This window comes from Ceratotherium simum, chromosome 29 (genome assembly GCF_057802395.1).
Source record: "Ceratotherium simum simum isolate JZ-2026a chromosome 29, ASM5780239v1, whole genome shotgun sequence".
In the NCBI taxonomy this organism is placed as follows: Eukaryota; Metazoa; Chordata; class Mammalia; order Perissodactyla; family Rhinocerotidae; genus Ceratotherium; species Ceratotherium simum.
Window position 1 is genome coordinate 1,552,872 of NC_141928.1, and position 15,378 is coordinate 1,568,249.

The following is a 15,378-nucleotide window of genomic DNA, read 5'->3' on the forward strand; positions in this document are numbered from 1 at the left end:
CCTGGGTGGGTGGGAGGCGGGTCAGGGTGGAGGTGCTGAGCGCCCCCCACCCAGCAGTTCTGAGCCCGACAGGACAAGCCTCGCGGACGCTCGCCATTGCTGGGCGCTCGATTCACAAACGGCCCAGAGCGCCTGCCCCACGGAGGCCCCTGTGGGATTGAGCCCCCTCCCACCAGGGAGCCCTCCCCCAGGAGCGCGTGAACCCGGCGCGCGTGGGGTTTTCTAGCCATTAACGAGCCCCCCTCCTGTTTCTTGGGGTTACGAGGGCTCCGCGCTCCGCGATGGGGGCGGGTTCTCGGGTGGGGATGCGGGTGGACCCCCGCCCACCCCGCCAGCCCGACACCGCCGCGGTTCCCGGCGCGGCCGGCAGGGGGCGCGCCCGGACAGGCGCCCGAAGCCCGACCCTGGAACAGGGTTTTTTTCCCTGAATCTGAGAACGGAGAGTGTGTGTTTTGGGGCAAAGCGAGGAAAGAAGTCGCCTGTCGCTACCAACTCGGTTCTCCCTCGGCTCCAGGTCCGAGCCGCTGGCCCGCATGCCGCTCCCGGACGGGGCGCGCAGCCAGGGGGGCGTCTGCAGGGGGGCGCGCAGCGGAGGCCACACCAACCGGACCTTCGTGTTCGACGACGGCCGATGCGCCCCCAGGTACAGTCTGTGCGCCCTCCCCCACGCGGAGGGACCCCGGTTCCGGCTAGCGCCACCCCCCGGGACCTCCCCACGCCCAGGACCCCCAGCCCCCAGGGCTCCGCATACCCAAGATCCCCACTTCCCAGACCCACCCCCACCCCCAGGCCCGCGAGCACCCTCCCCCAACCACCGTGGGGAGCAGGGGCGCCCCTCAGGCCGGGGCCCAGGAGGCACTTATTCCAATGACCAGCAGGTGCGCTTAGCACGAAGGTGGCTGGAGCGCGGCCATTTTCAGATGCGGGGCTCTAAGCGTCTCCTAGGACCTGGAGGTGTAGACCCGATGGGCGGGTGGAGCGCGGGCCTCCCAGCCCCCCTCCGACCGAGCCTAGGGGTGCCATGTGGGGTGCTCCCGCGTGGGAGTGACAGCGCTGCACCTAAGTGGGGCACACGGGCAAGGGTACCCCACCTAGAAGCAGGTTTTCAAGGGCAATTCTTCCCAGGAAGAGCCCTGATCGGAGTGTGGGGTGCAGGTGAGCTGTCAGATGAAAGGTGGGGGTCCTGGGTTCTGGTCGCTTGGTGGTTTTCCGCTGGTCACTTCTCTTTCCGGGATCTCTGTTTGCCCATCTGTGTGAGGAGAGGGTCAACTGACAAGGGCTTCCAGGTGGCCTGTGCAGTGTCCCAGGATACCACACAGCTCCTGCCCATCCAGGTGACTAGCACAGAAGGCACAGTGCTGGCGGAGGGGCTGAGGACAGGCAGAGCGTGACAGTCGGCTGGGGCTTTGCCCCAGGGTCCTGGTCCTCCAGCCCTCTCCCCTACCCGGTCAGCCCGGAGGACAGGCAGAGTCTGCCCCTCACGCATGCCAGGAGCCAGACTCCAAGTGACCCACAGCCTGTCCCTGCCCTGAGTGACCCTCCCCCGCTGGGCGGAGCCATGTCCCCTGAGTCCCACTGGCTCTGGCTGTTCCGAGGCCAGAGAAGGGGTGGAGGCACACACGGAAAAGCGGGTGGCCTGAGTTCAGGGCCTGAGCAGGGGCTGCTGCTGACCGTCTCCTCTGTGGGACTTGGTTTCCTCCCGTAAAGTGAGGGGTGGAGGGGATGAGCTTTAAGGGCCGTTTCTGGTGAGGGACCAGGCTCGGGAGGGGAAGTTTGCAGCCACACGTGGGAGGGACGGGACCGGCCTGGCACCAAGGGTTACGGGGGCCCAGCTTGGGGGTGAGGAGCAGGTGCTCTGAGAGCAGGCGGTCCACTCTGCTAGCGTTAGGCGAGCGGAGTTAACCCCGTGAAGTGAGCACAGCTGAACCTCCCTCGGGCCGCTCTGAGGGGTCATCCAGGTGATGTCCATCAGGCACAGACTGAGTGACCTCAAGAGGACTTGTGATTTCTGTCACCTTCTTGGTCTGGCCGGCCCCTCTGCCCATCTCCCTCCTCGGCCGGTTGCTGTCCTCCCTGGTGCCCCACCTCCAAGTTCACCTGCCCCATTTGACCACCTGCTCTAGACGGGGCACGAGCTCTGTGTTCTCAGGGTTTGGGACTGGTGGGCTCAGACCCCTCCGACACCCCCGTCTCCCTGCTGGCACCACCCACCCGCTGGGGACAGCCCCTCCTCCCTGCTGGTCGGCGCTGGCCTCTGCCCCTGCAGGTTCAGTGTCATGCTGCAGACATGTCTGGACAGGCTGCCAGGGCTGAGGGGATGTCAGGCAGGCTGGTTGAAGACCCCCCAGGAAGGTCAGCCTGGCTGAAGACCCCTCCCCCTCAGGAAGGTCGGGCTGGGGGAAGAGCCCCCCAGAGAAGGGGAGACTAGGTGGAGGAGTAGGGCTGGCCTGGCCAGGGTGTGGGCAGCTGAGGCCCAGGCTGGCGGCTCAGGAAGGGGGGCTTCAGCTCAGAGAAGGAAGACCTTTCTTGGGCCAAGTGAGGGTCTGGGTGGAGGGAGTTCTTTGGGGCAGGTTCCTGCACCCAGTTTCACAGCGAGGTCGACCCTGAGTCCAGCAGCCTTGGCTTTGCTCCTTCCCTGGACCTTGGGTGGTCTCTGTCCTTTAAAGGTGCTGGGTGATGCTGGCCATAGTGCTGTGGTTCTGGGTAGGGGTGCACCCCCAGTGTCTGCCCCAGCCCACACCCCCATCCTTGCCCCAGTGAGGGCCATCCCCCCACTGTGAGGCCAGGCAGTAGGGGTCCCAGGAGGGTCCCAGCTCTCTGGGCTGCAGGAGTCTTTGCCCTGGTGCCTGACCCCCTGCCTGGACCCCATGCCTCCCCCCTGTGCCCTGGGGTCCCAGGCCCCAACCACCTCTCATGGTCACTGGGTCCTGTCCTTCTTGCCCTGTTCCTTCCCCAGATCCAGATGCCTCTGCCCTGGAAGTGACAGCTATTGTGAGAGAGAGAGAGGGGTCAGGGAGTGCCCAGCTGCCCCAGAGCCAGCCAGTGCCTGCCTCCTGCCCAGTGGCCTTCCCATCAGAGCCCCCGGCCTGGCCTTTCCCAGAACCACCAGTTCCGAGAGCCCTGCCCCCTAGGGCAGTGTGGGACCCTCTGGGCCCTGATGGCAGAGGGCACAGAGATCTGGGGCTGGCACCTTGCCAGGGTATGGTCTGGGCCAGCCCGCCAGGCCCATATTAGGGAACGGTGCCTGCAGGACAGCAGGAAGTGGCCCAGACCTCATGGGAAAGATTCACAGGGCCCGTGGTACAGCCCAGCCCTGGCCAGCAGGAGGGACGGCTTCCTGTTTGGGGGCTGGAGGGAACTCAGGGGTCTGCCTTAGGCCAGGGGGTGACTACAGCAGCAGCTCGGGGGACAGAGGTGAGTGAGAAGGGGACCGGGATGGGGGGCCTGCTCAGAGCTCTGCTTCTGTCGCATGCTGGCCGTGGGTGTCACCTGTGTCCTCATGCCCAGCTCTGCCACAGCCTGCAGCCACGTGGATGTCCCTGCCCATCCCCGTGTGTCAGATGAACCCCTGAGGTTGCTCAGGATGGTTCTGGTGAGGCAGACGTGACGTCATTCTTTGTTATCACGACCTCCCCTCTCCTCGGAGCGTTTCGTGACTCGTAAACTCTGCCCCAAGGTGCCTCCTTCTGCTCCCGAGGACGCAGGGATATGCAGGCTGTGCCCCAGGTGCCGGGCCCCTGGGGAGGTGGCACTTCTCTGGCCCCCTCCAGACAAGCCAGGGCTTCTCTGAAATGGCAGAGGCCCCTGCACATGTCCCGGGCCCTTGTGGGTGAGGGGTGCTGGTGGGAGGGTAGTGTGCACACACGTGTGTCCGTGGACCTTGGTCCAAACACGTGAGGCTGGGTGTGCATGTGCACATGTGCATACGAGTACATCTCAGGCGAGAGAGCGGGGGAGAGTAGGTGGGGCCCGTCAGCCAGTCTGCACGTCTTGGGGTGCCCCCACCTTGAGTTTTGGGGGGCCCTGCCCCTGCCTGATGCTGGGTTGGGGAGCAGTGGGCCTGGGAGCCTCTGGGTGGAGACCTGAGATGAGTGCTGGCCCAGGAGCAGCACCCCTGAGCACACGGGTGGTTTTAAAGGCGTTGGGAACTCTCGGACTGTGTGTGTGGATGAGGCCACCACGTTCACCAGAACCTCTTCCTCCCATGGAACTGGGGAATGAGCGGGGGGCCTCGCCTGGGAGTGAGGCCCACGCACACTAGACGATGGCCAGTTTAAGACGTTTGCAGAGGATGTGGCAGGACCAGGGGCCAGCTCAAAGTGCTTTCTGAACAGGTTTGCTTTGTCTTCTGGACCTCCCACAGGGGGCATGTTCAGGGGTCCCATGTGCAGTCGCTCTGGCTGTGGCCAGCCTGTCCTGCATGGGGCAGTGAGGCCTGGAAGCCAGAAGCCGTGCTGGCCACCCCACAGGGCCAGCCCTCCCCGAGGCTTATCCAGTGCCAGCCCTGGCCAGTCTATGATGCTGCCCCGCACGTTGACAGTGACATGACCAGAGAGTCCTGCTGAGGACCTCGGCTGGCGCTGGTCTCTCCGTCCACTGCTTCTGCCTTGGAAGGGTAGCCACCACCTCCTGGCTGGTGCAGGGGTCCGGGAGCCACAGGGGACTCAGCTCTGGGCTGCCAGGTGGCCACAGGGGGGTGCTGTGGCCAGGACCCAGCCAGCGCATGTGGCGGTGCGAGCCCTGCAGGGCGCTCTATGCTGGCACCCGCCCTCCTGTTGGCTCCACCCCTGCTGACCGGCTGGAGCCCTCTGTCATCCATCACATTGGGACAGAGATGTTTCTCCTGTCACAGTCGCCACAAGAAGCCAGGAGGGGACAGTAGATCAGGCTCAGATCTGCGTGTGGCATCTGCGATAACCGCGCAGGAGGCTGCAGGGAGGGCGGGCGCCACGGCATGGACGCGGGCTCCCACCGTCTCTTCCAGTGGCCTGAAGGGGTCCTCCTTGTGCTGCCTCAGGCACCCCGACCCTGTGTCCTGTGGGGGCAACGAGGCCCAGGGAGGTTGAACAACTCCACCACCCAGGCCCGTGACCGCCCGTTCTCCTGGCTGCCGTGTGGACACCCAGGCCGCAGCTGCACCAGCTGCCACAGTGCCAGGCGCCAACGGGGCCCGGGGCCATCAAGAGGCTGGCAGCCTGGCTTGGAGCCCTCGTGGGGCTGTGAGGGCGCCGTGGCCATGGCGTGGACCGTAGAGAGATCGTGCTGTCCGCCTCCAAGGCCTTTCCCACTGCCGGAGTCTGTGACCTGGGGGACACAGTGCCCGTCTGAAGCAGAAATGGCGGATTCAAGTCGAAGGAAGCAGCTCAGCCCCTGCCTTCAGCCTGCTGCCTGTGGGACAGAACCCCCACTCCTGCCCATGGCACAGCCCCCCACTCCTCCCCGTGGGACAGAGTCCCCTGCTGCTCATGGGACAGCCTCCCTCCTGCCCATGGGACAGACACCCCCACTCCTGCCCGTGGCACAGCCCCCCCACTCCTGCCCATAGGACAGACCCCTCCACTTCTGCCCGTGGGACAGACCCCCCACTCCTGCCAGTGGCACAGCCCCCCACTCCTGCCAGTGGGACAAACCCCCCACTCCTGCCCGTGACACAGCCTCCCTCCTGCCCATGAGATAGTCCCCCCTCCTGCCCCTGGCCACCCCCCCCCCAGTGGGACAGCCCCCCTCCTGCCCATGCGATGGCCTCCCCTCTTGCCCATAGGACAGTCCCTCGTCCCCTCATGGGACAGGCCCCCCCCGAGCCCTCAGGGATCTGCACAGAGCCCGTGGACGCTGGGCCAGAGGCTGTTGCTGGTCGCCTGTGGGCAAGTGTCTGATCGCAGAGCTCAGAGTCTCAAGTCAGCGGCAGGGGCCCTGGGTGCCAGGCGAGCTCAGAATATCGCCCCACCTGGCCAATATGGGAGCCTCTCTGGTGTTGGGGGGAGAGGTAAGCCTGGAGGTGTTGACAGATGTCAGAGGGCACAGGACAGGAGAGCTGGCCAGGGAGCTGGGTTCTCTGGGATGCTGGGGGCACGAGGCTCTAAAGGGTGAGGGCTCTGTCAGGTATAAAGTGTCGTGCGTGGACAGGATGGTGTCCCCACATGGGCCTCACTGTCCAGATAAGGCCCGGAGCGCCTCTGCAGGCCATGCCTCCCTTGGAGCCGCTCGGCGTGGCCAGCGTGGGGACCTGGTGCAGTTCCCTGGGGGCTGAGCGGGGGCATGGCAGCGCCTCCTGCAGCCCGGGGAATGGGGCGGACAGAGCACCTTCCTCCTCCAGGCACAGACCCAACGCCCTGCTGTGACAGAGGGGACGCCATGTCCCCAGCTCAGGCTGTCTGTCTCGGCAGGCTCCCGACGGCACCCCCCGCCCCTCAGCATGCCAGCTCCAGCTCTGGGATCAACGCTGCCCCCATCAGCTGGGCTCAGGCCCGTGTGTGGTCACTAGGCACCTAGAGCAGCTACCGTGTGTCCAGCCAGCGAGGCAGGTACTCAGGCAACTTCAGCCTGAGGATGGGACGCAGCCCATGGGCAGGGCCAGACGAGGGTCCCGGGCACCCAGGGGGTGAGTGCTGGCCCTGTGATCTGGACACGGACTTGCCGCCTGACACCAAGTGACCTGGGCACGCTGCATCCCACTCGGGGGGCTTGCAGCGGGGGGCTCTCCTGAGAGCTGGCCCAAGCCCAGGTGGGCGGGGTGGGAACCACAGTCCCTGTGGCTTCTGCCTCCCCTATGTCCTTAGGGCGGAGTCGTGGGCTCGGGGAAGGCCAAGGGTGGTAATGGTGCCCCACCCCCACGCCCACACCCGAGGCCCCACTCCGGTGCGCGGGCCTGCGTGGTGGTGCATGGAGAGAGCTGCCCTGAAGCATCGGTTCTGATGACCCTCCGGCTTGAACTCAGCTCAGTGATGCGCACGAGCTTTCACTTGGGAACTCGATGCCTCCCGGAGATGGTGGTGAGCGGCCGTCCACGGTGCTGGCTCGAAGCCCCTTCCCCTAAGAAGAGGGTGGACGTTCCCCTGAGACGCCCGCCGGCCCAGCGGCTGGGGAGCCTGAGCAGCTCCGGCTTTTTAATTATTGTGCAAAGGAAGCACTTAGCTTTTCTGTCATGGTCAGCAGAGAGAGGCAGCTGCTTCTGCTGGCTGGGCTCTGAGCCCAGCACTGAACTGCCCCCACCCCAGGGACGCTGCAGTGTCTGTGGGACTCTCCTGGACCCCGGGCAGGGGCGAGTGAGCATGTACACACATACACACGGGTGTGCACATACATAGATGTGTGTGTACACGCCTCTGTGCATGCGCACACATGTCCCCACACATACATGGACACACGTGCACACGCATCCCATGCCTGTGTACACTTAACGCGTGTCTGCACACATCCATGGACACACATGCACACGCACGTGCACACTTGCGCGCACTCATGCCCACACACATGCACACACACGTGCACACTTGCACGTGCACACATTCACGCATTGCACACTTACACTTACATGTGTCGACACACGTGCACACGCGTGTGCACACTTGCACGCACTCATGTCCACGCACATGCACATCCACATGTATGTGCACACTTACATGCACACACATGTCCACACACACACGTGCACACACACCCCCTCCCCAATCCTGCTATCAAATGTGGCTCTCCGGGCTCCCTGGAAGTTTTGAACCAAGTGTGGACGATTGAAGAATGCATCTTAGGAGAGAGACCTTTCCCTTAGGCAGCGGGGGTGTCCGTCAGTCACACTCGGGGCCCTGGGATCGTCAGTTTGAGCATTACAAGCAGTCTGGATTCCTAAAAAGAGCCCTGGGGGGAGAAGGAACATTTTCCCAGATGTCGTGTGCCCAGCCTGAAGAGCAGGCCCCTCCTCCCCGGAGGCCCACCCAGGGCTGGGTCGGGACAAGGGCTGAGCTCAGGAGGCAGGAGACCCCTCGGCTTTCTCAGGTCCTATGAGACGTGAGTCTCACGTGACACGGTCTTCTCGTGCAGCATTGTGATGAGACTCTACCTCTAACCCTGCCCCCCCCCAACTGAGGTCACTGTGCGGTGGGGACGGTCTGTGCTTCGTGTACAAGCTGGGGGCCCAGAGAACCCCATCCTGCTCGCTGGGGCTCTTTCAGAGCGGGGTTGTGTTTGGTGTTTTACAGAAATAGGATCCCATTGAAAGGGTTGTTCTGCATTTGTAGAGATGCGTCCACACGGGTCACGCAGCCCTGCTCGGTCACAGGGCGGCACTGTCCTGCATTAACGGACGTCCAGCTTTATCATAAGGCTGTGATGGAAATCTGTGCCCGGGCCTCCTTGGGCCCAGGGTGAGGGTCTCCCCAGGTAGAAGCTCTGGGTCAGAGAGCCCACTGTCACGTCATAGTCTGTGGCTCCCAGCAGCTCCATGCTGTCCACGTGATAGACGTGGACACGAGAGCCAGGGTTCCACACCCTCCCTGCCCTGGATGTTCTCAGACTGCACGTGGCTGCCAGCACGTGAGGCCCCTGGGCCCCGTCTCCGGTAACCAGTGAGGCAGAAAGCCTTTTCACGTGGAAGATTATGTTGTCATTTTCCCTTCTTTGTACTGCCGCTCGTCCGTCCTTTGCCTCGTTTTCTGCAGGTTTGTCTTTTCCGCATGACTTTCCAGCATCTTACCGTCACCTGACCAGGATCCTGGTGCAGATACGCCCTCCCTGGTCATTGCCTTCTTTCTTCTCATTGACGAGTCTTTTCTTAAATGGAAATGTCTTGTTAGATGTGGAAGCATCTGTAAGTCTGTTGCTCTACGCATCCTGGTTTTTGTGTGTTAAGTAAGAGGCCTTCTCGACGCCAAACGTGGTTCCCTTGTTTTCTCTTCCAGTCTCTTCCTTGGCTTGGGGCTGTGAGCTGGGGTCTTACTTTAGCTAACAGAAGGCACGCGTCCACAGAGCAGACCTGAAGGGTGCCTGGGTTCCCGCGCTGATGCCCTGAGGTTAGGTGAGTTCAGTCCTCGGGGCCTCCATCTCCCATCAGCCAAATGGGCGGCACGCCGTCCCCACCGCGCAGGACACTGTGAGCACCCTGGAGTCAGCCCTCAGGCAGTGGAGCTGCCCTCTCCCAGCCCCGCGTTACTGACGGCCCCCACTGCCCCTTTCTCACGACCTGAATTTTCCTGCTGTGTGTCCTTTCTTGTGCCAGACCCTCCAGTTTCCATTGCTGTGGCCATAACCAGTCCTGACAGCTGGCAAGGCGAGTCCCTTCTCTCTGTTTTCTTCACACACTCGTCTTGGCTCTTGCAGAATTATCCTTCAGGCTGAATTTTGGAAACAGTTGGTCGAGTTCTGAGAAAATGACCGTGTGTGTTGATGGGAGCTCATTAACTTGCCCCTTTGTCTGGGGAGTGGACTCTTGAGCCATTGGGAGCGTGACCTCCTCCTCCAGTGAGTGACAGCTTCCAGCCCGTCTATCAGGACCGATGTGTGGTCTCTCCAAATGGTCCTGAGGTCTGTGGCGAGTGGAGCTCCGTGTCCTTGGGTTTGCGCAGCTGCTGTAAGCAGGATCTTCCCATGATGCTTTGCTCCTGGTCTGTGTGATGCTCAGATCTGGCTGTGTTCTTAGATGCTCTCATTTGTTCCACTAGTTGCTCAGTGGATTCTCTTGGGTTTTCTAGCTAAATGATTATTCCAGCTGCAGACAGAGCCCATTTCTTCCTTCTCAGTGCCCATTGTTCTCCTTCTTTCCTTGGTCTCGGTGCATAGGCCAGGCATCCCGTCATGGCGGGTAGACCTGTGTTCCCACCTCCAGTATTTCACCAGAGGTTTGCTATTTGCCTGGATTTCTTGGAGATTCCTCTTGTTGTTGTTAATCAAATTAAGAATGTTTCCCTCGATACATAATTTATTAATAGGTTTTGAATCTTAACAAGTCCTTTTTCTATATCTATTAACATGATCATGTGGATTTTCTCCTTTAATTTCTCAGTATAATGAAGTACATTGCATCTTTTTTTAGATAAATCCTATTCGATTTGGCAGCGTGGTGTTGTTTTAATACACTACTGGATTCCATCTGCTAACAGTTTTTTCAGGATTTTTGCACTTAGAGTCATGAGGGAGATTGCCTAATACCTACATTGGTGCTGTCCGCATCTGGTTGGGTGATGGGATCAGGCCAGCCTTGGACAATGAGCAGAGTAGCTTTCATTTCTTCCTGTGCTTTGGTACAGTTTGACTGAGGTGGCAGAACTTGCTATAAAACCGTCGGGGCCTGGTGCCTTTGGCAGGAGAAGCAGTCTTTGACCATTTTACCTTCCTTCAGTCCTGCTGGTGGACTCCTTGACCACCAAGGGGACAGATGTGGAAGGGACAGAGAAGCATAAATCCCTGGCTCTCGCAGGGGTTCCCCTCTGCCACCCAAAGGCAGTGCAGCCTGGTGGTAAACAGGATGGTTGAGCATCAGGCTGACCTGGCCTCCTACCTGGGCAGGCCTCTTCCTAAGCTGAGGGACCTCCATGAAGCTCCTGAGGCTCCGTGAGCCCACGAGTCCTCGTGTCACATTAGGGAGAGGGAGTCTTGGCTCCGTGCCACCACCCCACAGTCCTGGTGCCCGGCACACAGCCAGCAGTTGGCACTCCCCCAGGGATCTCCCTCCTGTGTGGTTCACGGGTCAGGGCCCAGGACCATGTGCACACAAACTGCTGGGTGGGGCTCCCGTTGTGTGTGCCAAGTGTGGATTTCCTTCTCATCCTTGGCCTCTCTGGCTGGATCCCATAGGTCGGCATCTGGAATCTGAGCTCCCCAAAGGGGCCTCCAGCTGACCTGGGAGGGCGTGATGGGGAGCTGGCCATCCCAGGGACCTGATGCTGGGGTCAGAGTCTTTGTCCACCAGAACTCAGCCAGACTGTGGCCAGCTAGCCCCAGATTAAAACTGACGTAAATTAAGCACTCATGTGCCACGTTATGATGAAGGGCTCACATTCACTATCTTGTTATGTCTTTACAATCACTCCGTAAGGACAGAGGGCTATTCATTTACAGATGTGGAAACAGGCTCAGAGCAGTGAAGTGACTTTCCTGGGGCTGCCCAGCATGGACTCATGGGGTGGGGCCAAGCCACACTCGAGTCATCAGGACCCTTGGCTGCCCCCTAGACCTGGTGGGTTTGTGCCAATGGGCCCCAAGAGTCCCCAAGAGGAGCAGGGGCTCCCTTGGCCTTGTCTGGGAGGAGGGCTGCTCCGCCCTGGCTCCAGGGGCAGCAAGTCCCCCAGGTGGGGCTCCATGCTATGTCCTGTGGGTGAGTGAAGGCCAGGGAGATGGACGCCTTCCTTAAGCCACCAAAGCACTGAATTCGTGTAGAAATCGGCAATTCTTTGGTGCGACTGTTCACACAGAAGATGAAAAGATAACGGGTGTGGTCTCGGGGGTCCCAGTCTCCCTCCCGGACCCCTCGGGTCAGCAGGAAGGAGGGGATGGGAAGGAAGGCGAGGAGGCAGAGACTGCGAGGTGGCCCCCACGTCCAGGCAGCTGTGCCAGGATCGTGTTCTCACCGCTTACGGACCATCTCAGCTTCTGCGGGGACGGGACCCCCGACTCCCGCGTGTCCTAGAGCTCTCAGTGACGCAGTCCTTCAGGCTCAGGAAGAGGCCTCAGCCAGACCCCAGCAACTCAGGGAGCAGCTGCTCGGCCATGTCCCTCCTACAACGGGCACCTTTCCAGGAGACCCCGGGGCCCCTGGCCCTTGGCCAGCACAACAAACAGGCAGGTTCCCGTGGGCTTTCGGCTCTGCTGGGGGAACGAGGCAGGATGCCAGGAGGTCAGTGGGGCGTCTCTTCAGACCCTGTGCTCACAAGAGTGTCCAGGGTCTCAGCAGTGCCGTGAGAGGGGAGGGGCAGCTTACCCATGTCACCCGCCCCAGACCATGTCTCGGGTACAGAGGGCCAGGCCTCCCGACTCCTGGTGCATTCCTTCCTCCCCTGTCTCCCTAAAGCAAACAGAACTCCCCCCCCGAGCTCCTCCACGGGCCCTGTCACGTCCAGCCTTGAGGACCGGAGAGAAAACCCAAGGCAGCTGGAAATGGGAGGGGGTCGGAGGCAGCCAGGCCTGGGGAGCCGGCCATCTCTTGAGCTTCTGCCTTTGAAAGAGGCTTTCAGCAAGAAAGGGGCAAAACCAAGGAAATACAGCCCCCCACCTCTGGCCATGTGCTTCCCCGGCCTGCCCGCGCCTCCCCCGGCCCAGCCAGTTTGTGACTCAGGAAAAACATGCAGCCACGCCGATGCAATTAGGAAAATGTTATTTTTCAAACGCTGCCAGATCCTGGGGGCTGACCCTGTGACCTGGGAAAACAGCGTGCGTTCATGCTGGATCCGCGCCTGCCACTTGCAGCTTCGGCCTGGGACAGTCTTTGAGCAGCTTCCGACGGCTGTAGGATAGGGGTGCCGACACTTGCCTGCTGCTCGTCCAGGGGGGTGGGGGGCATGGGACGGGCCCCGGGTGGAGGCTCAGGGAATGTGCCTGCCCTTCCTGGCGTGAGGAAGAGAAGGGTTTTGTAGCGCCTGCCTGCCCACAAGCGTGGACCTCGTGCTTCAGGTGAGTGGCCCTCTGCTTCCGGCCTCTGGGCACAGCCTGCCCTCGATGTCCCAGCACGGGAGCTGAGTGTGGTCAGCTGACAGCTACACCTGCCCGAGGCGAGCCAGGCTCCCCCACCCTCCTGCTGCCCTCCCGCCAGTCACACAACCTTAGGGATCGGGCCTGATGGGATAGAGAACTCCCTCTCCCCCAGCCCGTTCTGCCCTCCCTGGAGCAACTTGGAAAGGGCCCAGGAGGCCCTTTCCCAGGTCCACACACACTAAAGAGTCACAGCTGGTGTGCTGCCCTCCTGCTGGTCTTGGCTCTTAGAGGAGGCAGGTGAGGGTGACACTCAGCCCGGCGGGCAGAGGCTGCAGGGGGAGAATTCCTGCCTCCTCACAAGCATCCACCATGGGCTCTCTGAGGGCCTGTACCAGTGGGCAGCCTGGGGCTGGACTCACCTGGAAGGTCAGGTGGATGCCAGGGGACCAGGAGTCCAGGGTGCAGGTTGGGGTCCTGAGGCCTGGGGTCTGACCTGAGTCTCCCTCTTGCACCGATGGCCCAGGCCTCCATTTGCCCATCTGTGCTGTGGAGATGAGTGTCCCCACGGCATCCAGTTAATGGATGTGCAGCTGCCCTGCAGGGTCAGGTGCCGCCGTGCTGTGCCGGGGCTCGAGGAATGGCTATTGATACTCTGATTTGGAGGGCAGGGAGGTCCTGGCTGATGCCCTGCCCAGAGAGCTTAAAGGCTGCTGCCCCAGGAGGCTGGGAACCAGGATCCTGTGGGCAGCTCTGCTGGCCCCTGCCCCCACTTGCTGCATGTGGGTAGCTGCAGCCAAAACTCACTTCGATGTGGGCATGTGGGTGAGAAAGGCGCAGGAGCCCCAGAAGACAAATGCTTGCACCCCAAAAGGCTGCAGACCACCAAGGACCCTCCTGGTTTGCCTGGTCTGGCCCCATCCCCCTGCTCGGGCACTGCCAGGCCTCTTTAACTCAGGTGATTGGGATGAGGGTCTCTGTGGCCCCAGAGTCCTGGTGATGCTGACAATGGCAGCTTGGGGCCCTGGGGGATCCTGCCTTTCCCCACAGGCACCCGTCCCAGGTTCTGATCTGACCTGAGCTGCTTGGACCCCAGGAGGCTGCAGACAAGGGCCTCTTCTTAAGCCTCCTGGTCATTCCCCCAGCCACCCAGTGGCCTCCTCCCAGGGTCTGAGAGGAGGTCTTTGGGGTGGAGGTGGGTGTTGTGGACCCTGAAGAAGGCTGAGCAGCCAGCCCTGGCAAAGGCTGTGTGTAGGGGGAGCTGGGAGGGCTTGCATGGCCCTGGTGGGAGTCCAGGGGGGCTGCCAGTGCCTGCCCCTGAGCTGGCAGTAACAAATCTCCCCGGGCCCTGGAGGCGCGTTGGAGGGAGCCCGGTCCGGCCAGCCGGGGCGGAGGCGGCAGGTGCGGGGGCGGCGGTGGCCACAGGCGGGGCTGCGCGGGTGGGCGGGGGGCTGCCCGTCCTGGCGCGGGCGCAGGCTGAGGGGGCGCTGTGCCCGCAGGCAGCCGGGCGCCGGGGACGGCGTGCTCCTGGACACCGCCAGCCTCAAGATGAGCGACCTGGACTCGGAGGTGCTGCCCTTGCCCCCGCGGTACCGCTTCCGGGACCTGCTGCTGGGCGACCAGTCCTTCCAGACCGACGACAGGTAGGTGGGGGGGGGGGAGGTTGGGGTCCGCGCGCCCCCAGGCCGCGCGCTCGGAGCTGTCCGCCGTGCTGAAGGCCGTCCGCGCGCCCGCGCCCTTCAACTTTCCCGGGGGCGGGAGAAGTTCCGCTTGAGGGTGGAAGAACGGGAAGCATTTTCTCGGGAGGGGGCCTGGAGGATGGGGTGGGATGCTCTGTGCTGGAGAGTCTCCCCAGAGACCGATTCCCGGGGCCTGGCCTCCCGTCTGCTCCCAGCCCTCCAGACCCGCTGGCAGCTCTGCTGATTTTGGGGATAAGCCAGAGCTGGAAGCACTGCGATGGCAGAGCCCATCAGTCTGGCTGAGAGCTGGTATGCTCCAGACTCTGGCTGTGGTCATTTATAATTAATTGAGGGACAGTGTCCTTCAAGCTTGTGCCATGGTCACTTATTGAGGGTGACAACATTCCCTCACCTCGTATTCTCCTGGGCAGAAAAAAGCAAAATGAACTTGAGTCTTTCGGTAAAGGACTGGCAAAATGAGCCCTTGGGAATAATTCATACGCTGAGGGGGCTGGCAGGAAGCTGGGAGAAATGTTGCTTTTCTCTGCCTTTTCCCCAAATAGCTGTCTTGGGTAAACACCCAGCACTTTAGCTCTGTCAGCCTCAGGGGAGGCATGAAGGCGAGTGCTGAGGACTCACGCGGGGCTTCAGATCCCAAACACTTTCCTTGCAGAGTGTGGTGGGGGGGCAGCCAGAGCCATCGGTGTCTGTAGTCTCCTTCCCCGCCCAGCCTGGACTGGGTGAGCGAATCTGCTTTTTCCCCCAACAGTGCAATTATTCAAGTCAGCACATAAAGTACATGAGTTTGAAGATTGTCAGGACACAAACTGAGCTCTCAGAATAATCCACTGCTGATGCAGCTGGGAAAAAAGTCATGTTTGTGAATAAGGGCAGTATGTAGGGGCTGTGTGTATGAGGAGCTGCTAGAGCTTGTGGAGAGGGACTTTAAAATCTGTCTGCCTGCTGGAAACAGAATAACCTACCAGGCCTCACATGACGTTCAATTGCCATCTCAAAGTAGAATCAGGAGGAGAGATTGAACCCAAAGTCTTCATCTGCGTAGAATCGAGGGTGGAGTCCAGCA

General features: G+C 61.6%; 1 protein-coding gene across 1 annotated transcript in view; it reads left to right on the forward strand.

The window, feature by feature from the left end:
- The first annotated feature begins 466 nt into the window (after positions 1–466).
- Positions 467–15,378, forward strand: part of KCNT1 (potassium sodium-activated channel subfamily T member 1) — a 75,600-nt gene continuing 60,688 nt past the window's right edge. The window contains exons 1-2 of the mRNA XM_087418768.1: positions 467–643; positions 14,115–14,258. Of these exons, the coding sequence (XP_087274894.1) occupies positions 534–643; positions 14,115–14,258 (254 nt within the window). The 5' untranslated portion in view covers positions 467–533. The remainder of the gene's footprint in view (positions 644–14,114; positions 14,259–15,378) is intronic.